Raw genomic sequence first — 27,562 nt, forward strand, 5'->3', positions numbered from 1 at the left:
AATATATTTTCGAGGTATTTAGTAGACGGATTTTAAACTTAAGGTTTCAATGAACTCCTTCTGTAAATAACTTTATTTTAAAGTTCAGAAACAAACAATTCATTTGTAAAAAGTTAGGAAAATTTAACTACCACTCTTTCCTAGTAGCGAACTCTTAAATAAGGTTTAATTCAGGGGTCATGCTTTTTTATTTTACTTTAAATCATTAAATTTTCCAAATATTCACCTTTCAAGAAAAACCAGAGACTTAAGCGATTGATGAAAAGTAAGTTCATTAGTATTATAAAAAATGTCAGTTTTGTGTGTCTTAAATACCGTTGAGTGGAGTGGAAAAACAAAAATCTCGTACGTCATGTTTTTAATTATTGACCATAAAATTTATTTTTAAAATAATGATGTTGGCATTGCAGTTATTTGACAGTTTATTTGACAGTTATTTGGCTGTAACTGTCAAACCAAACAAGAAACTCGTGTTGCTAACATCATTATTTTAAAAATACATTTCATGGCCTACTAGAGGACTTTTTTGGATCATATGGTACCTTAAGTTCCAAATTTTCAAATGAATTTTGGTAAAATTTTGAACGGCATCTAGTTTAAAGTTCTAATAACAACTTCAACAAAAAAAAATAAAAGATCAAATTATATGTATATTTCGTTTTTTAAAAAGGTGACATTTCAATAATTCATTGAGAATCACTTTAATTTATAAGAATTTTACGATTTTGTCTAGTTGTAACTTATAGCTCCAAGTATCTTCGTTTGGGATTTGTGTAGCAGTAGTAACTTCTACAAACACATAAGACCACAGCAATTTAGATATAAAAAGTCTCGTATCGAATTTGTCACTGCTTTCAAAAAGGGATCACTGTAAAGGCATAAATTTTCATCTATTGATAAATTAATCTACTGCAGAAAAATTTAGGGTGTACAACAATATTTTTAAAGATAAAATAATAAGAATTCTTGTCAGGCCATATGTTCAGTAAAATATTTAGTATGTTTGAATAATCTTATATAATCGTAATTATTTCAATGACAAAATAAGCAACATTATAAAAAAATTAAGCAAAAAATAAATATATAGGAGGGAAATCACAAAATCCAAAATACGGGGTTGAATGTGACCATAGTCAGTTATCAACCTGTACTTAGATTTACTAGACATGTAAAAGTAAAAATATTACTTAAAAGCGCAATTTATTAAAAAAATTGGTCTCTGGTGGTTTGGAACTTTCCTCACCCCTGAAGGACACAAGTTTCTTCGAAAAAAAAAAAAAATAACATTTGATTTAGCGAAATTAAAATAAAATAAATTATTACATTAACTTTTGGAAATATTTTATATTTGTTTTACGATAATATTTGCACGTTAAAAATTGGTCGAAGGTTATTTCAACAGAACTTCTCTGGCATGTAAAGTACATTTCATCAACTCGCGCTGATGACTTCTATAAAAAAAATTAATATATTGGTAAACCACAAGTATAGATTCATTCATAAGGTTTTGCACATTTTAGAATTGATGTATTAAGCAAAATTTGACGATGACGTCATGAATGAGAGAAGAGAAAAGAGATAAATTTTGATTACGGATTTACCAAGCTTACGATAACCATAAACCATTCGTGAAATTTCAAATCATTCGGTTTTCCGGTCCAAAGTTAAATTGTAAAATGTTATACAATTTTGATTTTTTAAAAAAATAACACGGATTCATAAACCATAAGTGCAGGAATATCTTATGTTATAACTATTTACCAAGCTTTCGATGAACTGAAAAAGTTTTCAAGGTTTCAGAGCGTTTGATTCTACAATTTTAAAGTTAAATTGTAAAATGTTGTTATACATTTTTTTTTTTTTTCCAAAAACCTGAATGCCTAAAAGTAAAAAGTCAACACGGATCCATAAAGCATAAGTAAAATTTGGAGATGACGTCCTCCAATCGTTGGTGTGGATGATCAGACACATTTGGGTTAGCTGTTTATCATCTACACGATATCACTAAGTACACGTCAATTTGACAACAATTAGCCTGGTAGTGTCGAAGATTATCTCTCTAATAAAAATATAGATATAGACGACGAACGGCAGGTGGCAGACAGACACGCACATGGAAACGGGGGACCTATTTCTTCGTATTCTAGGGGTCATGAAACGTCGAGAAAACTTAAAACAAGTACTCATTCGTCTCACAGACCTTATTCTAGCTTACGCTCGGGAAGTATAAATATAGATAATACCAGTCACAATATAAGAAAAAATATGGCTCTTGTGGATTGAACTTTTAACTTCCATAACCCTTTTCCAACCCTGCTAAGCGACCATTTTCTTTTCTAAAATGCTAAGATGCAATTTGTATGTTTATTGCGAAAATTTGGTTGCCTGGGACAAAAAATTCAAGGCGAATTCATAAACCATAAGTACAGAAGTATGTAAATTTGAAAGTAGGGTCATCAAACTGTTGGTAGGGATGAATGAATAAATTTTGGTTAGCGTTTTACCATCTACACGATATTTTTACCATGCATCTAAAATTTGATCACAATCATCGGTCTGGCAGTTTCAGAGAGTGTCTGTCTAATAAATATTGACACATACGACAGACGCCAGACGCCAGACGATAGACGACAGATAGACGGACAGACGGAAATGGGTGACCTACTTTTTCGCACTCTAGCAGTCATGAAATTTCTAGAAAAAATTAAAGTGGCCGTTCGTGTTTTAGCATTTTTATAGAAATTTCGAACATGCACTTATTAAAAACATCTTACGTGAATTTAAATGCCGTTTTCTTAAAATCTCCGTCCTCTTATACTGGTTTGAGAAATTATAGTTTTAAAGTCAGTAGTTATCGCTCAACATTTTTATTTTAGAAAGTGGCAGAGTAGAAAAATCGGGAGAATGTAGTAACTGGATTTATTTGTTAAATAACTAATATCATGTTTTAGCCAAAGGAAAGGTCTTTCGCTTGTTAAAATATAATACTTAGTACAGCTAGGTTCACTAGCTATATAAACGAGTCAACAGAGTGTGTTTTCATAATATAATACATTCGAATCAAGGCAGTGGCGGAATTTGGTTGATTAAAGTATCATACATTAAGTAATTCTGAAAAATAAACTCTACGAGAATACTTATAAAAATACAATCATATTTTTACTTCCCGGGCGTAAGCTACTTTATTTAAATATCCCGTCACATAAATCTGGTGAGAAGAAACCGTGACAGGCATGTAGGTCACGGTTCTGGAAGCGAGAAAATATGATCTAAATTCTTTAGACCAAGTTTAACAAGTAATAACTAATAATATGACATATTTCTTTTCATTCGTTGAAATATTCCCTGCAGCAGACTTATATTTTCTTGTTAGACTATAATTTTGTTCACTGAAAGAAACCCGGAAGTATAGCTAAAACTTTCTATTACATACTTATATTTTTTCGTATGATTGCTAAACATTGTCTACTGTTCGTTTTCGTCGTTGCTACTTATTTTTCATACTTCTCTTGGGAACACGATCTAATTAAACTGTTTTATCTATTTTAACATATCAAATTTAAATTATTCACCACTTCTCTTATCTTATAAAAAATTGTTACATTATTTCATAACATTTTCTTAATACAAAGGAAGCTTTTGTTTTGCAAGCACAAATCCTTTCTAACACTATTTTTTCTTTTTTTTATTTATTTTAATTTAAACTACGATTAATTAGTTATTTATAATATCCTGTGAGATATGTAAAATACAAAGAAGTTCTTATAGGGTGAATAGAATTTAAACGCGTTTTTAATAAATTACGTAATTCGTACACTTAATGGTTTCTTAACCACATCGTCATAAACATAATATTTTTATTAAAAGTAGTTGCTATTTTTATTTTTTAAAACTGACAACTTAAATATCACAGTGGCGAATTAATAAATTTTGTAAGAAAGAATCAGTCTGCGCACCCACACATAAAGTTGCTTAACCAGCTAAAAATAACACCCTTTCCATTTTAAAATTGACACATATGTATTACAATTTTACAGACGTCTCTATACCTCCTTTGTATTGATTGTTATTTAATTAGGGAATGAACATTTTGCAACGAAATAATAATACAATTTCCTTGTTAACCAATCTACAAATAAACTTCACCAGAATCTTAATAATGTTATCGTAATTTGAACCCAAAAAAGTTTGATTTTTCAGTGGAAACTTTTTATTTTGTGCAGATTCTCTTTTTTTAAACTTAGTATTTTTTCTATTTTCTTTAGTATGAATCTTGATGGTGCTCCATGAAACTATTTCTTATTTATTATTCTTATATTCGCTACATTATTTCGCAATTTAAAATATAGCATAACATGTAAATGACATCATGCGAAAATTTAGATTTTCAAAGCAGAAGTGAACAGGTGTTTGCACGACATGTTTCACAATGACAACAACAGAAAACGCTTCAAAAAACACAGTGGCTTGTTCGTTATGTTAAAATTATTATTGTAAATTAATAAAAATACTTACTGTTTCTAGTCGGCAGTATCTGCTCTCCATCAGCTGGCGTGAAAATTTTTTCCAAATTGATGGGCTTTGGTGGAGGAGCATTTTCATCCTACGAACAATTACCAACCAAAAATGAGTACTTATATTTATTTTAACACGTCTCGAAAAAATTACTTCAAAACGAACATGTTTTTCCGACTTCCTTGTATAATAATTTCCGCTTATAGTGTACTTCATTTCGTCAACGTGTCTTCGCTTACTATCAAAAACGTAACAAATTTCACCCCCAAGAAACATTCGGAAGAAATACAAAAATAACTACCGCTAATCGACTATTGGCGTATATTCAAAATAACAAATGAGTTATTTCGGTAAAAATAAACAATTCAAAAATTCGAAAACGCGCTCGCAAGTTTGGAATGTTTCAGGAACGGACTGAATGAAACTGAAATGAAATCTGGAGTTATGAAACCGGGAGATCAGTGGTTTAAACGCAAACGCTGTCTAAAGCCAGACGCAGTTTTATGATTGTTTGAAGATGAGCCACTCACCAATCCAACCTTGAAAACTCTCTGGGTCAGATTTTGCAGAAATTCTCTCTTTTGTGGGTCTTTTCTGTCCGAGGGTTTGAACCCTCGTTCCGATTCCACCACACCCGAAGTGCTGTGCGATTTTTGTAAAAGAAAATTTGACTTTGGCCATGACGTGGGTTCCGATGACGGTATGAATCGAGCGGTGGCGCTTTTTGCCAGATTGTACGAAGTCTTTTTGGTCATCGAATACATGCTCTCACTTCGGGAGTCCACTATTTTGTTTAACAACCGCATGCTTACGGATTGTCCTGCTTTTCACAAATTAATTAAATTTTGGCAAAGGAATACTATAAAGTTAAATTATCATTTGCCAAACAATCGAGTCACAATTACTTTTTTAGCACCGATTCACACATGCAAATATTTAAAAATACAGCAGTTTGTGTATTTTTAAATACACATGTATAAATGAGGTAAAAATAATGCAAAACAAACTAAACTAATAAATAAGAAAATTTTCTTGCAAGAGCGCGAAAGAAAAATAAACGTCTGCAACTCTTAATTTGCACGACTGGTTTACGCGCATTGACACATTTACACACATGCAATATTGGGTTACGCACTTGTAAGTTAGAAAGTATATTTAGTATGTCCTAAATACTGCAAAATTTTTTCATTGATTCCTTTGCCAAAGCAACAGCCGTAACAGATATAATTTTTGAAGAATAGGATGCAGCAGGTGAAGTTGCACTTACACAACACAAGATATCAACACTTTAGTGTTTGGCGAACCAACTATCGATAAAAAAGCAACATCTTAAACTAAATTTCGAGTTGATAAGACGTTGTTATTGCAACTATTACAACAAAGTACACGTCTCGAAATAATCTGCCAGGAGAGAGAACGAATTTGGTAACTATCTGGATCACTTCCAAAAATATCTGTTGTGCTTATCAACGATCAACGTTATTTAATTTAAATACCTATTAGAAAAAGTGCGAGCCAAGTGACAGAAGTGTCTATTTGTCGTCAGTCATTCTGGATGTTGGCATCCATCAGTGGATCGTTTTTCATATTATCGTGAAGTTTTGTTGTTATAAAAAGTCACAAATGTTGCATCTATGTGCAGTGTAATTAAGTTAGAATTAAAAGAATTCGAAAATAACAATAATAACTAAATAAAACTGTTGATCACTTTAAAATAAAAGTATATTTTTGCGTTGTGTGTTTACTGGTTAATAAATCTTTTTAAAAATGTATTTTTCCAGATATATGCAACCAATATTACAAGTCTAGACAACACTATAGTTACGAATCTTAAATTTAGTAGTGCAACTCAGCGAATTTTTTGTATTCCTAATTCAGTTCATATTGTTAATAGATTATTATTTAGTTTGTAATATTGTAGGAGAAAGATTTGATGTAAATAATCACCTGAATGATTGAACACGTTTCTTACACTACCGTCAAGTATCAGAACTACAATTAAAAATATTGTGCATTGAATTGTATGATTTTAAAATCGAAAATTTGCGTTTTTAACTTTAAAACAATAAAGAAATAAAAAATAATACCCGAATGTACTGTGAACACTGAATGAGTTCTTAATTATGAGCTTGTTTGAAGTGTAGACATTATAAAAATTTACACTTTGCTTGATCTGTTACTATGCTTTCGTCTTTGAAAGTGATTTCTTTAGAACTTGGTGATGTTTTTACGCAAGTTACAGAAAAACACTATTCTAAGAATCATTGACCAGTCTAAGAAATTTTATTAAACTAGACTGACATCATGTGTTTCAATTTAATTTTTTTTTAATATGTTTATAACTAAAAGCATCTTGAAATTACCACTTTTTTAAATATAAATTAGAGATTTTAAAATTTCATACTACAAGAAATAATCTCAAAAGAAAGTTATTTTTTTGAAAAATCTATTATCACGTTGTTGTCCATGATCAATTAATCATAATTATGAAAAATTAAGCACTAATTATAATATATGAGTTGTTTTTAAAACTGGAATCCTCTGTAACTTGAATCGAAGCAACCAATACTGCCGCTAACCATAAAAAAAAATTATTCTAATTGCGATCTTGAAGTAGAAAAATATGCGAAAATTTTTCATACTGGTGAGTTCTCTTCAAACTACCGATAGTTTAGAACCAATTAGAACTCTTCCAGCTCTAAACTCGATATTCTCAGTAATTTTTTAAGAGTTGGAAAAACAAGTATGTGTAATCTTCATCAGTAGTACCTACTGCTTTATGTCACTGGCACTTTGGAACAAAGTTCGTGACGATTTTGTTTTCATTAATTTTATATCTAAAGGTATTGTTATGAAAGAAGCTTCTTTAAATAATTATTTGTTAAGTTTATTAACAGGGGTTCTGTTTTAAACATTTTCCTTTCTGATCAAGTTAATGAACTGTGACAAAAATTGGTCTAAAATTATTTAGACAAAACAAAGCCAGTCTCTTGCTTATATTTCAAGTGAGTTATTATTTACAAAATTTTGTAATCTTAGTCTTTTGGTAGGGAAAAATATATAAATTTGGCAAGCATTTTAATACAAATAAAATGGGTACCGTGTTTTCATAGTCTAAGGAAAATGGAGTAAATCGTTTTTAACTTAATCAAGAACTAAATTGCTCCATTCATAATTTTTTTGAGACATCCTGTATAAACAGTTTGAAACAACATGAGTGCAGTGCTAAACCATAAGTATAGGTGCATAATATTCTACACATTTTAAGTAGGGCTTATCTGTCAAAATTTTGAGATCAGTTTTTTGGAGAAAAAAAAAAACAGAAATTTTAATTGGCGATTTACCACAATAGTGTGGAAGCAGATTTTATAGTTTTTAAGTTAAATTGCAAAATATTGGTGAGGATATTATTCCTTTACGAAGGAGTGGACCCCAGGACAAATAAAAAGCGTTTTTAAGTCAACGTTTCGTTCCTCTATTAGAGCTTCCTCGAGGACTTCATGTTACGCTATACATCCAGGTAACGTAACACCGCTTAATGTTCGTTTATGTATTATTAACTGGTTGGGTAGTGTAACATTAACTCCCTGAAGAATCTTATTTTTCTGCATGTGAAAATGTAGTTTGGTGAAGGGGTTGCATAACAATAAATTGAGAAAATTAATAACAAACAAAATAAACTTGATTTTTTGATAAATATTCTTGTTTATTTAACAGAACAATACGTTTTAGCAAAAATTTATGCTATAGAAATTGTTCAAACTGTTCCCCATTCCATTATCTGACACAAACCCTGGCCGATGATGGACATGACTGGGGAAATTTTCAATACTCTGGGGACGTATACGAGTCATTTAATGAGAAATTCCTGGTTTCAAATCGTCTAAATTATCGGGTCTGTTTATGTAAATACGACTTTTTAAATGTCCCCATAAAAAAAATCAAGAGGTGTCAGATCCGGAGCCTTAGGTGGCCATTCTATTGGTCCACGCATTTCAATCCACGTTCCATAAAATTTATTGTCCAAAAAAACCCTTATATTTACGCCATAATGTGCTGGTGCTCCATCCTGTTGGAACCAAATCCTGTGATCTAAATTTTGTGGATTATCTGGATCAGGGAACGTAGCAATTAGATCCAGAAATACTGCAGTTCTAAGATGTTCTAAATATTGACTTACTGCTAAAATTTTTGTGAAAAAAGTAGGCGCCAATGAGTCTTCTGTTTATGATTCCGACCCAAACTGTCGTTACAACCAAAAAGTATTCTTTATTTTATTAAACCAACTTAAAAAACTGTAAAAGCGATTCTCTTTGACAGATTTTTGTTTTAATTTTTAGTTATTTGGATTTAATTTTATTTCGTGTTCCTATCATGTTTCGTTTGTTATTAATTTCCTTCTTTTTTTTGTTATGCAACCCCTTCATGAAGCTACATTTTCATATGTAGAAAAATAAGATTTATCAAATCATCCCATCAAAATTATAATGTCTCATTTTAAAAGATCATTGATGACGTCATAACTTTTACAAATTTTATGTACATTTTTTTTACATATGCCAAAAGTAAATAAGAGAGTAAAATGAAAGGCTTCACATGTTTTTGTACTTTTTTTCGAAAGTAAATGCTGGGCTTTTTATGAATTTTGTGCATTACTTTATCATAACCCTGTATAAAAAGTGTTGAGTTAATTAAAAAATAAACGTAAAAGTAGAGTCGGCCGAGGGACTCGATTACAATACTTCCTACGTTCGCTTACGCTCGGGTAGTCAAAAAGTTAGGTATATCGCGATTAACATTTGTCTGATTTTATTGTGTCGTTTAGAAACAGCATGTCAAGGGAAGATAAAAAATACACTGCACTACAGCGTGAATGGGCAACTATTTGGACAGAAAGATCTTATTGGTTTTCGAAAAAACAAAACTCGGAATATTTTAAATAGTTGTTTTTAAACACTTTTTACTTTTGAACCAAATAATAAAGACGAACAATATTAAATTTGTTAAATCATTAAATTTGTATACATCCTTTTTATAACACTATAACCTATAACTATCTAGCTTACATTTATTTTTTGTTTGCAAGTTATAGCATTTGTGACTATAGTCCCTTGAAAGCCTGTAAGCAATCACTAAGTCACTTTATCAGTGTGGTAAGTGATTGATGCGGTAATAAAAATTTTAAACTAAAATTGCTGCCTCAGGTGAGTTTATTCATCTAAAAATAAACCGTTCAGAATGACTAGCTAGCAGGGTTTTAATTTATTTTAGTTTATATGTTAACTTTTAGGGTCTAAAAAAAACTGTCAAGCATTTTTTTTCTGATTATTTATGGTCAGAAAAAACGTTTTCAATGCTGTTATGTTTGTGTTAAATATAAATGCTGTTTGTTTTTCATTTCTTTGTCCAGCGATAATGTAAATTACCGGAAAGTCGTTTTAATTAAGTAAATATTTTCTAGGTGCTGCCAGTGTAAATTTAGCCTTTTAATTACCTTACAACAAAAACAATGAACGTATAATATATGTACAACTAATATTCGCAAGGATATAAATAAAAAAGTCCAAATACTTTTACATAAGAACAACACAGTGCCACCATTCTAGTTTAGGACACAGATGCAATAAATTTAATAAAGATATTTTAAAAATAAAGTAGATCAAAATGCGTTCATAGTTACAATTTTTTCGATTTATCTTGAGTCTTCAACGCAGTTAATATATAATTTGTTGAAAAAAAAAAATCATTAGGTATTATAGAACAGTTAGATAACATTTCAGGCAACTAGCAGGTAGATACAACAATTTCGCAAAGAGTAAATTTGATGTCGATAGAGGTACTCCACAAGGAAGCTTTTCAAGGCCACTCATATTTCTGATGTATATTAACCACATAACGACTTGCCTATGTACTTAAAAAATCTTGGAATTGACTAATTATACAACAAGATTACCGCTGCTCAGATTCTATCAAAACACAAAATTCCACCAAATTTTTGGGTATCTACATTGACAGCAACAGAAAATTTAAAGCCTAGGTGGATTATTTATGTGATAACATTAAGAAGTGTTGTCATGTTATTTCCATATTGCAAAATTAGCTTAATAGATCGACCGAAACCATTCTTGCCATTTTTCTTTCACAGCTTGTCTCTGAAACACTGAAAGTACAGAGGCAAACTGATAATATATACACTTTTGATCAAATTTATTTTTGCATTCTCGCTAAGAAGTGAAAACTATTTGGTTTTTCTACCCTTCTGTGTAACCTGATACTTTCATATTTACTTAATAGGGAACAAATAGTCGTTTATCGTCAAAATAGATCCTTACGATATACTGTAACTGGAATACTACAAAAGTACAATCTTCGTCCATTACTGTTTTTGCTCTTCTTAAACAATCAAATAAATCAACCAATTTGTAACAAAGTGTTGTTGTTGTTGTTCTTGTATCATAATTTAGATAAAATTTACAGTTGCTACTGTAAAAATCACCTACATCTAATATCAGAAAAATGTCTAATCATTAGAGAGCGGATTTCTGTCGGGCTAGACAAGGCCAAACTCGGTACGGCTCGTACGGGATGGGAATTTATTGCAGTTACCGGCTGCACTTCGTTTATTTGAGATTAGAATAACGCTGCTTCGTTGCACTCTGCTGTTAATTCCAGTTCTCATTTACTTAGCCGTTTGATTAATAAATCGTTAATTGTATTTATGGAATCAAGTGACAATTAAATTCAGTGATTACCTATCACCCGCTACTGAGTCCCGGCGATGCAGCGCGTCCCCACCTATATCGTGACGTAGCCCGACAGAAATCCGCTGTCTACTAATCATACCATATTATTTAGTAATAAGTCAAAATTCTAAGTTGTAGTAATATACTTTACAGAGCTATTAAACAAGAACCAAATCTTTTTTTACATAAACATAATTTAAAAAAAAATCACCTAAATGTACTGGATGTTATTTGTACAATTAATTACCTAAATATTTCAGTTGAAATTTTATTTAAAAAATAAATAAGATATTTCCTACTAGATAAAAATTTTGATACCATTTAGGACTATATAACTTTGCTATCTACAAAAATCTAGAAATATAGAAATATTCCAATGTATATTGCGTAATTTATGCTTTATTTATCGTATTATTATGTTGCATCGAAATCTATTATTACCAAACTTTTTTGTTTGTCTTCAATGTTTGACATGTCTGTACTATTTCGAGGTATTACATATTTCAAATTTGACTCGCCGGATTATGTATAAAATCATACATGTAATGGTTCCAATAAACATTTAAGGATTAAGATTTAACAATCTTTGGGTAAAAGACGGTTGGTAGTTATAAATACGAAGATTTTTTTTTTTAATTTTATGTAGAATTATTTTAGTGAAAAGAAAGTTATAGACAAGAAAGCGATTGCAATAAACCATTTCTCAAGACAAAGTCAGTTCCTGACGTGACATTAACATTTTATTATATGTGTAGGTACGTACATTAAAAAAAAATACGTTTTCAACATTGAATTGAAATTAAGTATGTATAATGGCTAACATTTACACCTATTTTAAAAAAACTCAGACTTACCTGAAAACGTTGTCCACCACTGAGCTCTTGCGTAATCTGAAAGTAGTTCAAATTTATGAGGATGAAATTGACACTAACCGAAAAAACTAAGGGAACTAAGCTTGCGAAATGTATTAAGAAGAAATTAATAGATGTGTAAAGAATTATACCTTTGAAAAGTCGACGTAACTGAAAGGGTTTTCAGGGGGCAAAGACAGGGGACGTTCTTTGGACAACACTGAAGGTAAATGGGCAATCCAATTGTCTTTGTTGGATCGCTTTCCCTTCTACAACATTTACATGCAAACGACCGAGATGCAGCTTTAATGTGTTACGTGTAAAAGATTGACACTTGTAAAAACACAATAACAAGTTAAACAAATAAGTACAAACAATGAAATCATCAGCTACCCCAAAATGAAAATATTGGCATACGTTAAAGTAATAGTGCATCACTTTAAGAACTGTGATTATTAGTAAGTATTACGTTTATTTGGTTTTCGAGTTCTTTCGTTTTTTAATCTATTTTATTTTATTTTGGGGCACAAATTAGGTAATGGTGGTGATATTATTAATAGGACATTCAAATGTTTGGAACGTAAAATTAGAACAATAAAAGGTAACCATTTGCAAATCATAAACGAAAAAAATATAATAAAGCTCTTTTAACATTTGAATGGCTGTAGCATTAAAAAAATATTAGGATAAAAAACAATAACACAAATAGAGGTTACTAGTGAATATATTAAATTTCTATGTTTGTTAAAAAATATGTATATAGATTGCAGAAAATATTTAAATAATTAAATACAATTTTTATTTTCCTAAAATTTAAGAAAAATCAAATAAATCATAATGTTTTCCTAATTATTTTAACCATGAAAACGATTGCATTGTTATTAGCTCGTGCTTTTAATATTAATCTCCATTTTGCAGTATTATCTCAATTAAATATTTATCATTTACTATAAAAAAATTGTTTTAGGCATTAGCAGCGTTGATTTGACTTTACTCCAAAAATTATGCCTTAAATTCGCAGAATAATACAATTCGAAATCTTTTTCATATGTACACAAAAAATTATAAGAGTGCACCAGTTTTAAAGTTTTTTTTTCAAATAAAACACTACTATTTACTACAGTTTCGGTCCTCGATACTTTAAAATATTTATTTACATGCACTGGGATAGATTTAAATATATGCTTTTATAAACATTGGCTAAACTTAATTTTCCTAATAATAAATTAAATGTGTTATTGTTTCTTACATAAAAAAAACATTTATCTCTATAAATGTTAACATAAGTATACAGCAACAAACCTCTTTAACATGAGATTGTGATTCCAATGCTTTTTCATACGAATAAGTTGTGCTGTTTCCATCTGCTTTCTTTTCCTCATAAAAAGATTCTTTCAATTCTCTATCTTTTTCCGCGTAGTTGTCTAAATCAGAAATAATTTCTTTGAGAGAATTTTTAATTCTTTCTTCTTTTATCTCTGCTTTGGGCGATGAGTCATTAAAGCTTTTACCTAGACCGTTTACAGCGCCAGAGATTTCGAAGGGTTCTAATGGAGGAAGAGGTTCGAAGGGTTTTAATGGTTCTAAAGCTTCAACCGGTATGTAATCGGGAGGAAACCCATTATTAACAAGTTTTTCTTCTTCAACTATTACTTCTTCTTTAACGGTGCTTTCTTCTGTGTTATTAGTAGATGTCGTGCTTTCTGTTGGGGCTATATTCTCACTTTGTTGTGTTTGTTCAACTATCTTTTCTGCTTGTCTTGTCAATTCAAAAGATTTGGGGGGTTCAAACGGCTTCAAAGGTTCAAACGGTTTCAGGGGTTCAAAAGGTTTCACAGGTTCAAAAGATTTGATGGGTTCTAGAGGTTTATAATAGTTACTTATTGTCGAGGTTTCTGACGCTGATGTTTCCACTTTTTCGTCTGACTGAGATACCGATGAGAAAGAGGCTTCCGTGTCCTACGATGAAGTATGGATAACTGTTAAGTAACTTAATCGTCTATAATTTTATGCCTTTTGCTACAACTTTACGTGTGGGTGAAAGGTTTAACTGAAGCTTCAAAACGTTATGTTTCTGTTTAAGTGTAGTGATGAGAAGCTATATAGAACTGAGCGCCTAAAAGCTCGTGACAATAACATTTTGAAGCTCAGTGCCTGGAAATAAACGAACAGACAAGTTTAAAATCAGTTTATTGTAAAACTTCATACATTAAGAAGGACATTGATGGCAAAAACAATCCTAGTGATACTGCCAAAAAAGCGTCAGTTCTATATAACTTTCAGTTACCTACGCAAAAATATCTAATTTAGTGTCTTTTCCTCTGGTATCACATGGTTGCTACATGCTATAGAGTGTGTTGTAGTTATAAATGCCTCAAAAATCAAAATTTTATAAAAAATAGTTTCAACTGAAGTTGATCAAAAATTTTCATTTAGTGTTTTAGAATGTTATATAGATTAAATTATTAGGGCTAATGTATTCATTTAAAAGATATGTCAGTAAAATTACCCACTCATAGGTAACATTTGAAAGCACGGGGTAATTTCATTTACGATTAAGTTAACCTTCAATTACATATTCTTCCGTTTCTTCTGATGAAAAACTTTGCGAAGAAGAGAATGCAGAAGTGGTTACCTTGCGACTTTCAGAAACTGATTGTGAGACGGATTGAGACTGAACGACGCTGCAACTACTTTGAATGTTTTTCGAGGCACTTTCTTCTACAATTGAAGTGTTGGAAGTAGCTTGAAATTCTGCCGATTTCTCTGAGATTTTAGTGTGGCCAAGATCTTTCGACACCTAAAATAGAAATTACGAAATAAGTTCCAGACCATAAAGTTGTTGATGAATTGATTATTCCTCTGGAGTTATAGGCGTCTTAAAGAAGTGCACACATAATCAGAGCGGCATAAAATCGCCTAGCATCTGGCACCTGTAAATCACAGCCTCAACAGCTTAAATAGCAATGAATCTTAAATACACAAGCGGCACCATGCATTTTGCGGTTGACACATTAACGCACCTTTTAATTGGCTTTTACTACCTGTGCCAAAACAAGTGCCGCCTGCATTAATAAGGTGTTAGTCCAGGAAGTAGCGTGAAATTGAGCAAATCATTGCTAAATTGTAGATTTGTAGCGACCTACCTCAGAGAGTGTTGTTTCCTCGCTAGTTTCTTGTTCTACTTGTCTGCTGCCAGAACCGACAAGCGAAACCTGTGTGTCAGACATTTTGTGGGATGTTAAGTTGCGTTCTTGGGTTCTAGTGCCTCTCGCGGCGTCGGGATTTCTGCAATTGAAAAAAATCGCAAGTTGATTTAATGTAAAAACATTTCTAATGAGAGCGTTGACTTCAAAAGCTGCAGGAAATAATTTTGAGGTTTAATCCTAATTACACTGCTAAGAATAGTTTTTTCGGACATTTTAACCAAACGAAAAAACACTTACGATGTATCTACAACTGTCTATCTGGCAACTTTCCAGACTGGATCTTGCTCCGCCCGTAAATAAAACTGGGTAGTGGCTTTGCTCTGTCCATGGCAGATTTGTATTGCCAAAGTTAAAAACATTTTATAGATAACTCGTAAAATAAATTTTCTGGCCATTTATCTGATTACTTTAAGCTTTTAACTACTGGCAGAATAGCTTGACGTTGCGTCGTTTTCTAGAAAGGCAGTCTAAACTTTATAAATTTGCAATTGAAACGATAAATATCGCAAATAAAATAAATAACAAAAAACTTTCCGTCAATCTATTACAGACAACGAGCAACTTTGGAAATCTCCCAAAATTCAGGGGTGGGTTTAGACAAATTGTTGTTTGCCGAAAATTTACTGGATGAAGATTTCTGCCTACTCATAATATTTTTGAGTAGCGAACCGCAATGTATAAATAAATATTTTTAGTATATATATTTTTAGACAAATATGCCGTAAGGGATGTTTTTTATTAAATATTTGCAAACTTTTTTTATACTTATAACAGTAGGTTACTTAAGGGGAAATATGCATTTTCTGTACCAATACCACTTATTTCATCTGGGGTTTTGTTACGAAAAGTAAGTCAAGTTCTTTAATTTTCGTATTGGATAGTTTATGTTACACTGAAATCTGGCGATTAATATAATAACAGAAACTCTTTGGAAAATGTCAATGAATTTAAAACATTTAAGTTTATAATATCCTTGTAATTATGCCGAATCAACTCTGTTTATTCAAATTTGTACCATTAGGGTGATTCTATGTTCTTTTTATGGATATTTTGTATTTTGTTTTAAAATTATTATTACTAAACTATAATTAATAATACAAAATTAAATTGTTTTATAAACAAGGGAAACAGTTGTTTACAGTATTATAAATAATAAAAAACATATCAAGACCAGAACAATATAGGGATGTTTCCCTTATTAATATTAAATACTTGACAGCTCTACCACAATATAAAATATCTATATTTATATTTTTCCAAAGTTTTTCCAAAAAATTTCGTACTGTTGTTGGCATCTGAAATCCTGATGGAACGAAAATCCATTATCATAACGTTTGCTAGAAATTACTACTAATGTGGTGATTATTACGGTAAAATAATTTCGGCCAATTTTAAATTAGTTTGAGTAACTTTTTTTCGGTTTACAAAGTAGAATTTAAATATTAGTTATTTGTGATATTATAGCGATAGGGCCTGTTTATAGTGGGTGAATTAAATTAGTTCGAAATAAGATTTAATGTTCCATTAACCCATGAATTCATTCGATTGGTTGAATTTCATCACGTAATGAATTCACTGCGCGATTACATTAATAGCGTAATTAAGTGGTTCCATAAACCGGGTCTATATACTGTTAAATTTGTTTATGCAAAAAATAAACGAAAGTAATAATAAGTTTTAAGTCATTTTAGTGGCAAAAGTTAAGATTTTTTGGAACTTTACTTCCCCCCTATAATATATACTTTCTAAACAACGCTCAAAATGTTTAGATATTCATTTTTTATAGCCATAAAATTTTACTTTCACACACAAAACTAATAGAGCTTAGCAGATACTAGAAAACACAAATTAATAACAGATAACATAACACATGAGAACTATAATTACAAAAAAAAAATTGGTCTAAAGAGTTTAGACAGTACTTCCCTCGCTGTCGGAAACTTGACGACTGCATGCCTATTGTGTTTTTTTTCTCATTACATTTTTGTAGTGGGAATTTAAAAAAAAAATGCGATGACGTCATCAACATTTTTGCAAGGACACGTATATCAGTTGGGATAGATGTAGTGTAATACTAAGAATAAAATTATTATATTCTCAAATTTTCGGGAAAATGAATTGGGTCGTTTGAATATTGATTTGTAATAATCAATAAAATAACGAAACAATTTACTCACGTATACCTACGTATCAGAGGCAACTGAAAATCGTGTATGTATAAACATTCTTAATTTAAGATGACAGGCGTAACAGCATACGTGAGAGCCAAACAGAGAAACTGTAAACAAAACGACCGTCGGTTTTATTGCTTCGACTTCCGCTTATTATATAAAACATTGGGTTTTATTTTAATTCTTGACGGTGAAATTCACAATTGGTTGATTATAAACATGTCTATTTCACATTCGCGGAATCAAGTGAACGCATAAAACAAATGCAGGTCTGTAATGTTAAAGTCGATGTAAATAAGCGTGCTACCCTTATGTTTCAACCGAGTTTTTCCTTTAACAAATTTTGTGTCTACCAAATTGGGTTGGTTGGGGTGTAATACTAATAATAAGTGTTGCCTTTAATTTAATCAATAAAATAAATTGACTTCATTAATTTTTTTGAACCACCTCTTAAGAAAATCTAAAAAATATGAATGGAATGATAAATCACAAGTACAAACTCATCATATTTTTTGCATTTTAGATAGGATATATTCAGCAAAATTTAAGGGTGACGTCATCAATTTTTTTCGGAGGGATGAACAAATACATTTTGAACAAAAGTTTACCATGCTTATAATAACTTTAATATATTCCCAAGATTTCAAAGCATTCGGTTTTGTAATTCCTGATTAAATCGATAAAATAAATTCACGCCTTCATTAATTTTTTTGAGTCACCCTGCATATGCAAATCCAAAAATATGAATGGAATGATAAATCACAAGTACAGACTCATCATATTTTGTACATTTTAGATACGATTTATTCGGCAAACTTTTGAGCTGACGTCATCAGTTTTTTGTAGAAGATAACCAAATATATTTTGACTAAAAATTTATTATGCTCTTTATAACCTTAAAACATCTGCAAGATTTCAAAGCATTCGGTTTTGTAGTTCCTGATTAAATCAATAAAATAAATTTACGCATTCATTAATTTTTTTGAGTCACCCTGTATATGCAAATCGAAAAAATTTGAATGGGATGATAAATCACAAGAAGAGACTCACCATATTTTGTACATTTTAGATAGGATTTTTTCAGCTAAATTTTGTGGTGACATCATAAATTTTTTAGGGGGGACGACCAAATACGTTTTGATCAAAAATTTACCATGCTTATGATAATTTTAAAATGTCTTCAAGATTTCGAAGCATTCGGTTTTGTAGTTCCTGAGTAAATCAGTAAAATAAATTTACGCTTTCATTTATTTTCTTGAATCACCCTGTATATGCAAATCCAAAAAATATGAATGGAGTGATAGATCACAAGTACAGACTGATCATATTTTGTACATTTTAGATATGATTTATTCGGCAAATTTTTGGAGCTGACGTCATCAAGTTTTTGGAGGGGATAAGCAAATATATTTTGACTAAACATTTATTATGCTCTTTATAACCTTAAAACATCTGCAAGATGTCAGAGCATTCCGTTTTGTAGTTCCTGATTAAATCAATAAAATATATTTACGCATTCATTAATTTTTTTGAGTCACTCTGTATATGCAAATCCAAAAAATATGAATGGAGTGATAAATGACAAGTACAGGCTCATCATATTTTGTACATTTTAGATATGATTTATTCGGCAAACTTTCGAGCTGACGTCATCAAGTTTTTGGAGGGGATAAGCAAATATATTTTGACTAAACATTTATTATGCTCTTTATGACCTTAAAACATCTGCAAGATTTCAGAGCATTCGGTTTTGTAGTTCCTGATTAAATCAATAAAATATATTTACGCATTTATTAATTTTTTTGAGTCACCCTGTATATGCAAATCCAAAAAATATGAATGGAGTGATAGATCACAAGTACAGACTCATCATATTTTGTACATTTTAGATATGATTTATTCACAAACTTTTGAGCTGACGTCATCAAGTTTTTGGAGGGGATAAGCAAATATTTTTTGACTAAAGATTTATGATGCTCTTTATAGCCTTAAAACATCTGCAACATTTCAAAGCATTCTGGTTAGCAGATTAAAAATTAAATTTCAAAATGTTGTTTTATAATTTTGATTTTTTTTCCAAAAATCTGGACGTTTCGGGTAAAAACTGAATTCGGAGTCGTAAACTACATGTGTAGGACTATGTTATTTTATACAATTTAAGACCTATTTACTATGTACAATTTTGAAGTGACGTCATCGCATTAGTGGTGGGGATGATTAAACAAATTGTGGTTAGCGTTTTACCATCTACATGATATTCTTAATATAAGTACAAAATTTCACAACAATCGGTCGAGTACTTTCGGAGATTATCTGTCTAATAAAAATCCGGGACAACAGACGGACAGACGGACAGACGGACGGACAGACAGACGGAAATGGGAGACCTATTTCTTCGTCTTCTAGGGGTCATGAAAGATCGAGAAATCGTAAAAGTAGAGAGTCGGCCGACGGACTCGATTACAATACTTCCTTTGCTTACGCTCAGGAAGTAAAAATATTAAAGAGGACTAGATTTAAAATACTATATTTTTATTATTCTCATTCTGGAACAAATTTTTTCTACCTATTTGTAGCAGTTTTACCAAAGTATATTTCGCACTTGAAATCGTGGTTTTCTGAAAATCTGTGATTTTTCATTGTTTCATCAACTAATACACCATTTTTCTGTTATCAAGGTTATTTATGTTTATTGGGTAGCCAAGAGAGAATATTTATTTACAAAGTATTTAGTACTTTGGTCAAACAAATTATAATATCTATTAATTTATTTTCTTCTTCATGGCAAAATAACAAAACATTCTTTGGCTGAACAACTGAACACACAAATATATTAATTATTTACTACACCAAACTAAAAGTAGTTTTTCAAACACTAAGTTTATACCCGTTTAAAGGTGCTAAAGTCTTAAATTAACCCAGTAAAGTTGTTCGTTATATTGTAAAGGTTTGCCTATGGTTAATTAACAGGCTTTTAAATAAAAATATTAAATATTTCTTGTATCCAGTCAATTTGAGGTGTGGAGGAAAAAATAGCTTGGTTTTTGGCAACAAAAGTGCTTTTTGTGGGTCGTCTGTGGACTTACTATTTCTTCCGTTAAATTCTACATTTCGATCACAGAATGTGAGAATTTTACTTGTAATAAAATAATAAGCTGTTATTTGCCCGTATCATATCAGGTCAGGTTAGCAACTCGTTGAAATACTAACCAATTAAACAAAAACTCACTGAAATGTATTATTTAGTTTCTAACATTTTTGGCTACATCTTTTATAAAATTGTATTTATATAAATACTCTAATTAATTTATTTAATTTTTAAGAATGATAAGAGGGTTATTGGACTAAATTCTAAACGTTTCGTTATAATCTGCAGTGTAACATCAAACTTTAAAATAAATTCTATAGAAATTATTTTGAACTGGGACCACCAGCAATGAAGTACATGAATCATGAGATAAAATCAGATATTCTGTTGTATGCTAACAAATGTGTTTAAACAGTTTTCAGTACGCAGTCAAACGTGATTACAATGCATGCGAGGGTAAATATGTAAGTAAATAGCTTTAAATATCTCCATTAGATTTATGTTTTTTTGTTGAGTTACTTACTTAAATATCAACAGTTGCTTAATTACAGCAAGCTCTACAATTAATAGAAGCTCTGAAAGTGTTTAATAAAATAAAATTGGAGCATTTCACATTTTAAACTACAATTCAGTTTGTATATGGAAATTATGCTTCCTTTTACGTAAAATACAAACTACTTTTTTAGGCGATTATTACAAATCTAGTCATTTTACGTCCATTAAGAGTTACTTTTTTGGACCCACTTCACTTTTTTGTACTGACTTATCATTTCTTTGTACTCAGATGTCGAAAACTTACTTTTACGTCCTTGACCTTGTGTTTTTGACTAACATTTTTTTACATAAAAAATCCAAAAACGCCGTTATTTGGACTCCACCTTTACCTACTGAATATCGTTATAAAACATCACCGATTTTTTCTTAGTAGAGAAGTGGATTTATCAAATCTGCGGAACTTTTCCTCCAACAACGAAAAAAGATTTTCAAACCTCAAAATCACATACATAACAAAATATGTTTTTGTATGATCGCCTAAAAAATGTTGTGTGTACAAACTTCAGATCGGCCGAAAAAGTTCATTTTTACGGCGTTGATAGACAAAAAGTAGATGTATAGGTAGTATTAAATAGATAAAATTTATTTTTAAACTTTATAAGCGAAGTAAAAGATTTATTTAAAAATAATATTTCTTTCAATTGTTATAGATTGATTTTTCTCAAAAATTTTGAACATGGGTTTATTTTAAATACGAATACGTATTAATTAAAATATGAGGGACAACAATTTTATGTTAATTTAGCAAATGTATGCAAAATTTGCTGTTAAGAAATGTATTTACATGTCTATATTTCTAAAAATATTTACAAAATAGATTTTTAATAGTAATAAACAATAAGCTGCAAAAATTTAATTTACTTAAAACAACTTAACTTAAATTTTTGAAATACAATAAAACAAGAGTTAAAGGGATAGGACACAAAATAATTGACTAAAGATTTTACTTTTCCGTACTTTGAAAACTAAACTTAGAAAGTCAGGTCGAACTACAAAAAAAAAATACAACAGTTAATTTACGCGTAGGACGAATGAATGAAAAATTACTCAATGTAGAAATAAATTGCTAGAGATTTGGCACATTTCACCAATTTATAAATATATTTAGCAATCCTACACACAAATTTAAAAAATGGCGAATGTCCTTAGGCATATTTTATGTATTTTACATGTAACTGTCATGTAATATTTACCCTGTGGCTCGAGGATTAATACTTTGCAAAAAATTAACCTATCCAAAAGTGATTAATATCGTTGTACAAAATTCATTTTCATTAATTATACAACAACGAACATACCTTTGTTTATTTATCCACAAGACATTGCAATCATATAATAGATTTTTTTTGAAATTTAATGTTAAAAAAATAATGTTGTGAAGACTAACGCGTCCTTTGTTTAGTTTTATAGTTACGATCAATAAACTGTCAAATAAAGTGTCAAATTGCTACAATGACAGGATAATTATTTTTAAAATAAATTTCATTTCCTCCTAGAGAACTTTTTCCGATCATATACATGTACACTTTGTATACATGAATATAATTCTAAATTGTTTTAACTTTTTCTATCATTAATTAACGAGACATCGTGATTAGTGACGGACCCTGTATATACAATAAGCATTAACGAAACCTTTTGTTCTCGAACAAATTTGAAATTTTCGAATTCAATAATGACCATATTTTGAACTTCTTTGACGCCAATTTTGATTTACAAAAAATTTTAATTTTTTTTTGAAGTAGAAATGAGATAAGAACAAACTAATGTGAAAATGCAATACGAAAACAAAGTTTTATTGGAAGCTGTGGGTAAATAAAAAATAATAAACTGGCGTTAAAATATTTGGCAAAGGAAGATCGCAACTAAATTACTCTGTTGTTGCAGCAAACTTAGCTTTTAGCTGCGAATCCACAAATAACATTATCTTAAATCACAAGATGAATTTCTTATGAAAGAACACAATACCTATGGAAAACGACCTGAAACCATCACAAATCACTGAATAAAACACCAACACATGAAATAGATGACATACATGTGGGCATGTACAAATACAAAGTTACCTTCTCAAAATATCCCACGACATATACGCAAGCACAAAAACCGTGGAAAATCTCTCATCGTTTCTGTAATAATAAAAATAAGACTGTTAATGGTTGACGAATGGATGTTGTGAAGAAATAGCCAAATACGTTTTATTTCCGTATTCCAAAATATCTCACAAATGGGCTAGATCTAAATGAATGCTGACAGAAAGCCACAAACATAGAATGAATTAAATGTGTCGAAAATAGAAGCAGTTTTCTGATGTTGTGACTTGAGGTCTTCACGCAGCTTAGCGCAAGGACGTGGACAAATTGCAACGTATTCCGTATTAGAGTCTAGAGACAAATTTAAGACAAACTACATCTTAGATCACATTACGGCGACGAATGTTAATTGGCACGGATCGCACATACAGTCAAATAAAAGACGATTTACCACTCAATACGTTCTATTTTTAATTCGCATTTGAGTGAATAACTGACTGATTTATTTGGTGAGTTTTCAAGTTTAAATTTACAAGTCTAGACGTTTAAAAAGCCTGAAGAAAGATTGATGTGTGTGGAAAAAATTGACTTACCCTTGTACGGCATAGTTACCGAAAAACAGTCTATATAACAAAAGACGAAAATATTCGAACCATTCCCTCAACATGTTGCCATATTTTCACCTAGAAAAAGGGACACTTAAAAAGGCAAATACGCAAATCTCCGCCAATGCAAGGAGGATGACCTGAGTTATTTCCCTCAGAAAAATTAAACAATCGTGCTTCTTACACATAACAACGAAAAAAAATCATCACGGTCTAAGATTTTACACACAACTACTTCAGGTGGCTGTCGTAACATCCAGGGAGAACCAGGAGCCAAATCGGGCGACCACAGGAAGCGCATGTCACAAGCCTTACGGCATAGTCGAAATAAAACATATTCATGGTTTTTTTTAAGTGAAATAAGCCGAGAATAAAAAATAGCACAAGTAGACAATCAAACGTGAAGTAGAAACTGGCTTTTCTCTTTCCTTGCCAAAACATTTTTACGTGTGAATTATGTTACTTGTATAGGAACACTAATGAGAATTTTTGGAACCCTGGAAATAATCAGATTCCGTTTAGATCAAAAATAGGCGGTGAAAATAAACGGACTAGTTCGTTCTCTAAGCAAAGTCAATTTGGTTTTAGACAGCATCTTGAAGTATTTCTTGCATTTATTTGCGTCATTACCAATTTCATTAATCGTCGCTCGACGGTGGAGGCATCTTTGGATTCAGCAGTCCAAGGCAATTACCCAAACATTACAAGTTTTCAAAATATGAAAAAATAAAAGAGAGTTAATGGATTTTGATTGCTTAAAGCCCAAGCAGATGCATATTTCTTTAACAATAAATATGTCACTACCGGTACGTCACGGAGGTAAACACTACCTGGTTGCCAAAAAATTTCAGTAAAGGTTAATGTAATTGGAACAAAACCCAAATACCTATTGCAAATTCTTTTTAAGATTTCGCTCAAATCCTCTCCAAAATTCTTAGTTACTTAAGATATTTTGAAAGAGAGTTTTTCATGCAACAGTCGAGACATATAAAATTTTTCATTGTCGGCAAATACTTGTATTTTTAGCAAGGAATTCTTTCGCCAGCACATGTGTTCTTGCAAATCATGGCCAAGTGCCAGATTGGCTTATCTGTGAGAACAATCGTAAGAGATACTCAAATCCGATGTCAACTGATCGACCCGGAGAGTGAGCAGACACCGCTAGAAGAGAACGAAAAGTGTTTGTCTAATGAAACGTGTTACACCTTGTCCGTAAATATAATCAGAAATAATAGATGACTAAGAGTGCAGTATTAAATGTTTAGATTCATCAGAATGATAGTTTGTATGTTCGTCCCAATTAAAATAACATTTGGCGGGTTAAGAAGTTGGTGTTCTATTTCAGCCTGCGAGGTCCGTTGTTGTAGTGGCTCAGCACTTTGCCAACATTTTGTAGATAAATAATTTGAATCTGCAAACTGTATAGTGCCTGAACACATCACCTCGAAAAACCTCTAAACTCTAAACAATGGCTGAAAAAATAAATAAAATAGATAAATATTTTCGAAACAACACCCAGACCTTTTTTGTTGTGAAAAGTTTAGCTTTATTTCCAAAATTTCATAAAATCGAAAAATAAAATGGGTGAAACGCAGTAAACTTCAACAATTCTCTGAAAATATCATAAGACAAACGTTACTCAGTATAATACATGTGTGGACATCTGTGTCATAAAATGATTCATGTACGACACTAATGTGCTTCATTGTGAAAATAAAAAGTCTAGTTACTAACACATTACCAATTAGTATATTTAAATTTAGCAATATTGTTATTCCACACTTTTTTAAAACAGAAAAAAATTAAAAATTAAAAAATTAAAAGTTTATTTATTATACTGTGTTTCCTACTTTCTACTGTATTAATCAAACGAAAACTGATGCGATATCAATGCAAAAAAGCAAATTTTGAAACTAGGATAACAGAGTGGTTGTTAAAAATAAATCGTTTTAACTTTTTTTGCATAAAGCAGCAATTAACTCATCAGACTTACAGTTTTTAAAAAGGACACAGTTGAGATTTTGTCGACGATGTTAGCTGAGTTTAAAGAGGCCGGCGGATGACTAATTTCGTGAACGCGTCGGTGCTGACCGACGTCCAAACCGATCGACGCCGATACCACCCGCAAACGACCGACAACCGACAATATTTTCAGCAATTTTGCAGCTTTTATTGTTTTACTTTCTGAAATGTCCGCAAATAAAACGAAACAGACGTCGCTACTTGTGTTTTTCAGTTATTTTAAGACAGTCAATCAGTTGGGCTGGGCTGGTTGCTGTTGCACACATAAACTGGAATTTATGCTGACGGTGTTATATTTTCTTCGCTGTATTGCGGAATTTAAAAAAAATCAGATATGTTTGATTTTTTTTTACCAAACAGTTTAATACATGTGGACCGTTGGCAATGTTATGAAGAGTAAATCAAAAGATGTACATGTATAAATGAAAACACATTTTATTATGAGGAGATAACTTTTATACTTTTAACGATATTCTTTTATGTGAGAGAATAAATAGCAGAGGCGGTGTCATTAAAGGTTTTATAAAGTCATTGCAAAATTGTGTGTTTGTAGCATGACTAAAATCTAAATTTTGCTAATACTTAGAGCCACCAGCTTGCCAGTTACTATGTAAATTCTCCGGATTTTATCTAAACTAATATTCTTCCTTTGTATACAATTACCGGTTAGTTTATACAAAATAAGCGGTAGTCGTATATGTGAACTAATTTAAGGCTACTATTCTTACAAATTCTTTATAAACAGTTTCAAAAATAAAAATAGATGCTGAAATGAATCAATAAAATGTTTTTTGGAAAAAGTTTCCTCTCAATTTCTAGTTAATTTTATCATTATCGGCACAAATACACTATTATGGCACGTAAAACTGACGCGAAATTGTTTAAGCATGATCTAAGGCCAAAAGATTTTCTGAAAGCATTTTACATTTTATGAAACTTTAGGTTTCTTTAAATGTTTATAAATATTTTTATAATGAATTTCTTGGGTTACTGTGATAAAAAAACTCATTTGTTAAAAAAATCACAAAATACAATTATTTAATTTAAATATGTAATTATTAATGTAGATAAAACGTTATAAGGATTATATTGGTGCATACAAGATTTTATTTTTCACCAGTTTTAAGAATTAGTAGTTATTTATACTACAAGGGATATGGTGATTGCTACCAGTCCGAGCGCTGGCGAGGGCAGGCAAAATAGTCCGAGACTGGTCAAGAACACTACATCTCGAGTTGTATTATTTACAAAAAATATATGATATGAGAATATGACATTTACCTAGCTGAATAATCATCGTTCCCGAAGGTGGCCTCTATTTAAACCCATACTTCTGCGATCGAGGTATTTCTCGAATATCCATCGCGACCAGGCTTTTCGAACGCCGCTTCAAGACTTTGCTGGACGCCGCAATCGAGACTTCCGATGAGTCATACTACATACTAGAAGAAACACATAGATATTAGAAGACCCATAGACGTCGTAGCGGGGAGGTGTATGAGTTTATTTCGTAACTATACTGTTTAAATCAACTGTTTGTTAGTGACAAAAGTTGAGTTTATTTAAAATCAATGCTACTGTTTGTTCTTGTACTATAAATATCTGCGAAAAATGAAAATCCCTCAGGAATGTGAGTTGTTAATTTACTTCCCTTTGCCAATAACAGTCAAAACTTGTTTAGTATAGTTTTGGAAATTTCATTCTACCCTATAAAATTTTATTGACAATAACGAGGCGGACAGTAGTATGATGGTAAGAAATATTTATGGC

At 31.0% G+C, this 27,562-nt stretch overlaps 1 protein-coding gene across 6 annotated transcripts in view; it reads right to left on the reverse strand.

Annotated features, from left to right (window-relative positions):
* Window positions 1-25,908, reverse strand: part of LOC135134972 (uncharacterized) — a 39,272-nt gene extending 13,364 nt beyond the window's left edge. Inside the window, exons 1-7 of one of the 6 annotated variants that reach the window (XM_064063893.1) lie at window positions 25,764-25,908; window positions 15,256-15,397; window positions 14,745-14,909; window positions 13,412-14,068; window positions 12,262-12,378; window positions 12,113-12,148; window positions 4,516-4,603 (exon numbers count right to left, since the gene is read on the reverse strand). In XM_064063893.1, coding sequence (XP_063919963.1) covers window positions 4,516-4,603; window positions 12,113-12,148; window positions 12,262-12,378; window positions 13,412-14,068; window positions 14,745-14,909; window positions 15,256-15,339 — 1,147 coding nt within the window. In that variant the 5' untranslated portion in view covers window positions 15,340-15,397; window positions 25,764-25,908. Of the gene's footprint in view, window positions 1-4,515; window positions 4,604-5,045; window positions 5,339-5,650; window positions 5,908-12,112; window positions 12,149-12,261; window positions 12,379-13,411; window positions 14,069-14,744; window positions 14,910-15,255; window positions 15,398-23,758; window positions 24,014-25,763 lie in introns of those variants that run through there. The other 5 variants (XM_064063891.1, XM_064063892.1, XM_064063894.1 and 2 more) reach the window with 5 other exon arrangements.
* Between the last annotated feature and the right edge of the window lie 1,654 nt (window positions 25,909-27,562).

This window comes from Zophobas morio, unplaced genomic scaffold, assembly GCF_036711695.1.
Source record: "Zophobas morio isolate AGI-343-1 ecotype UQ-CSIRO unplaced genomic scaffold, CSIRO_AGI_Zmor_V1 ptg000024l, whole genome shotgun sequence".
NCBI lineage: Eukaryota > Metazoa > Arthropoda > Insecta > Coleoptera > Tenebrionidae > Zophobas > Zophobas morio.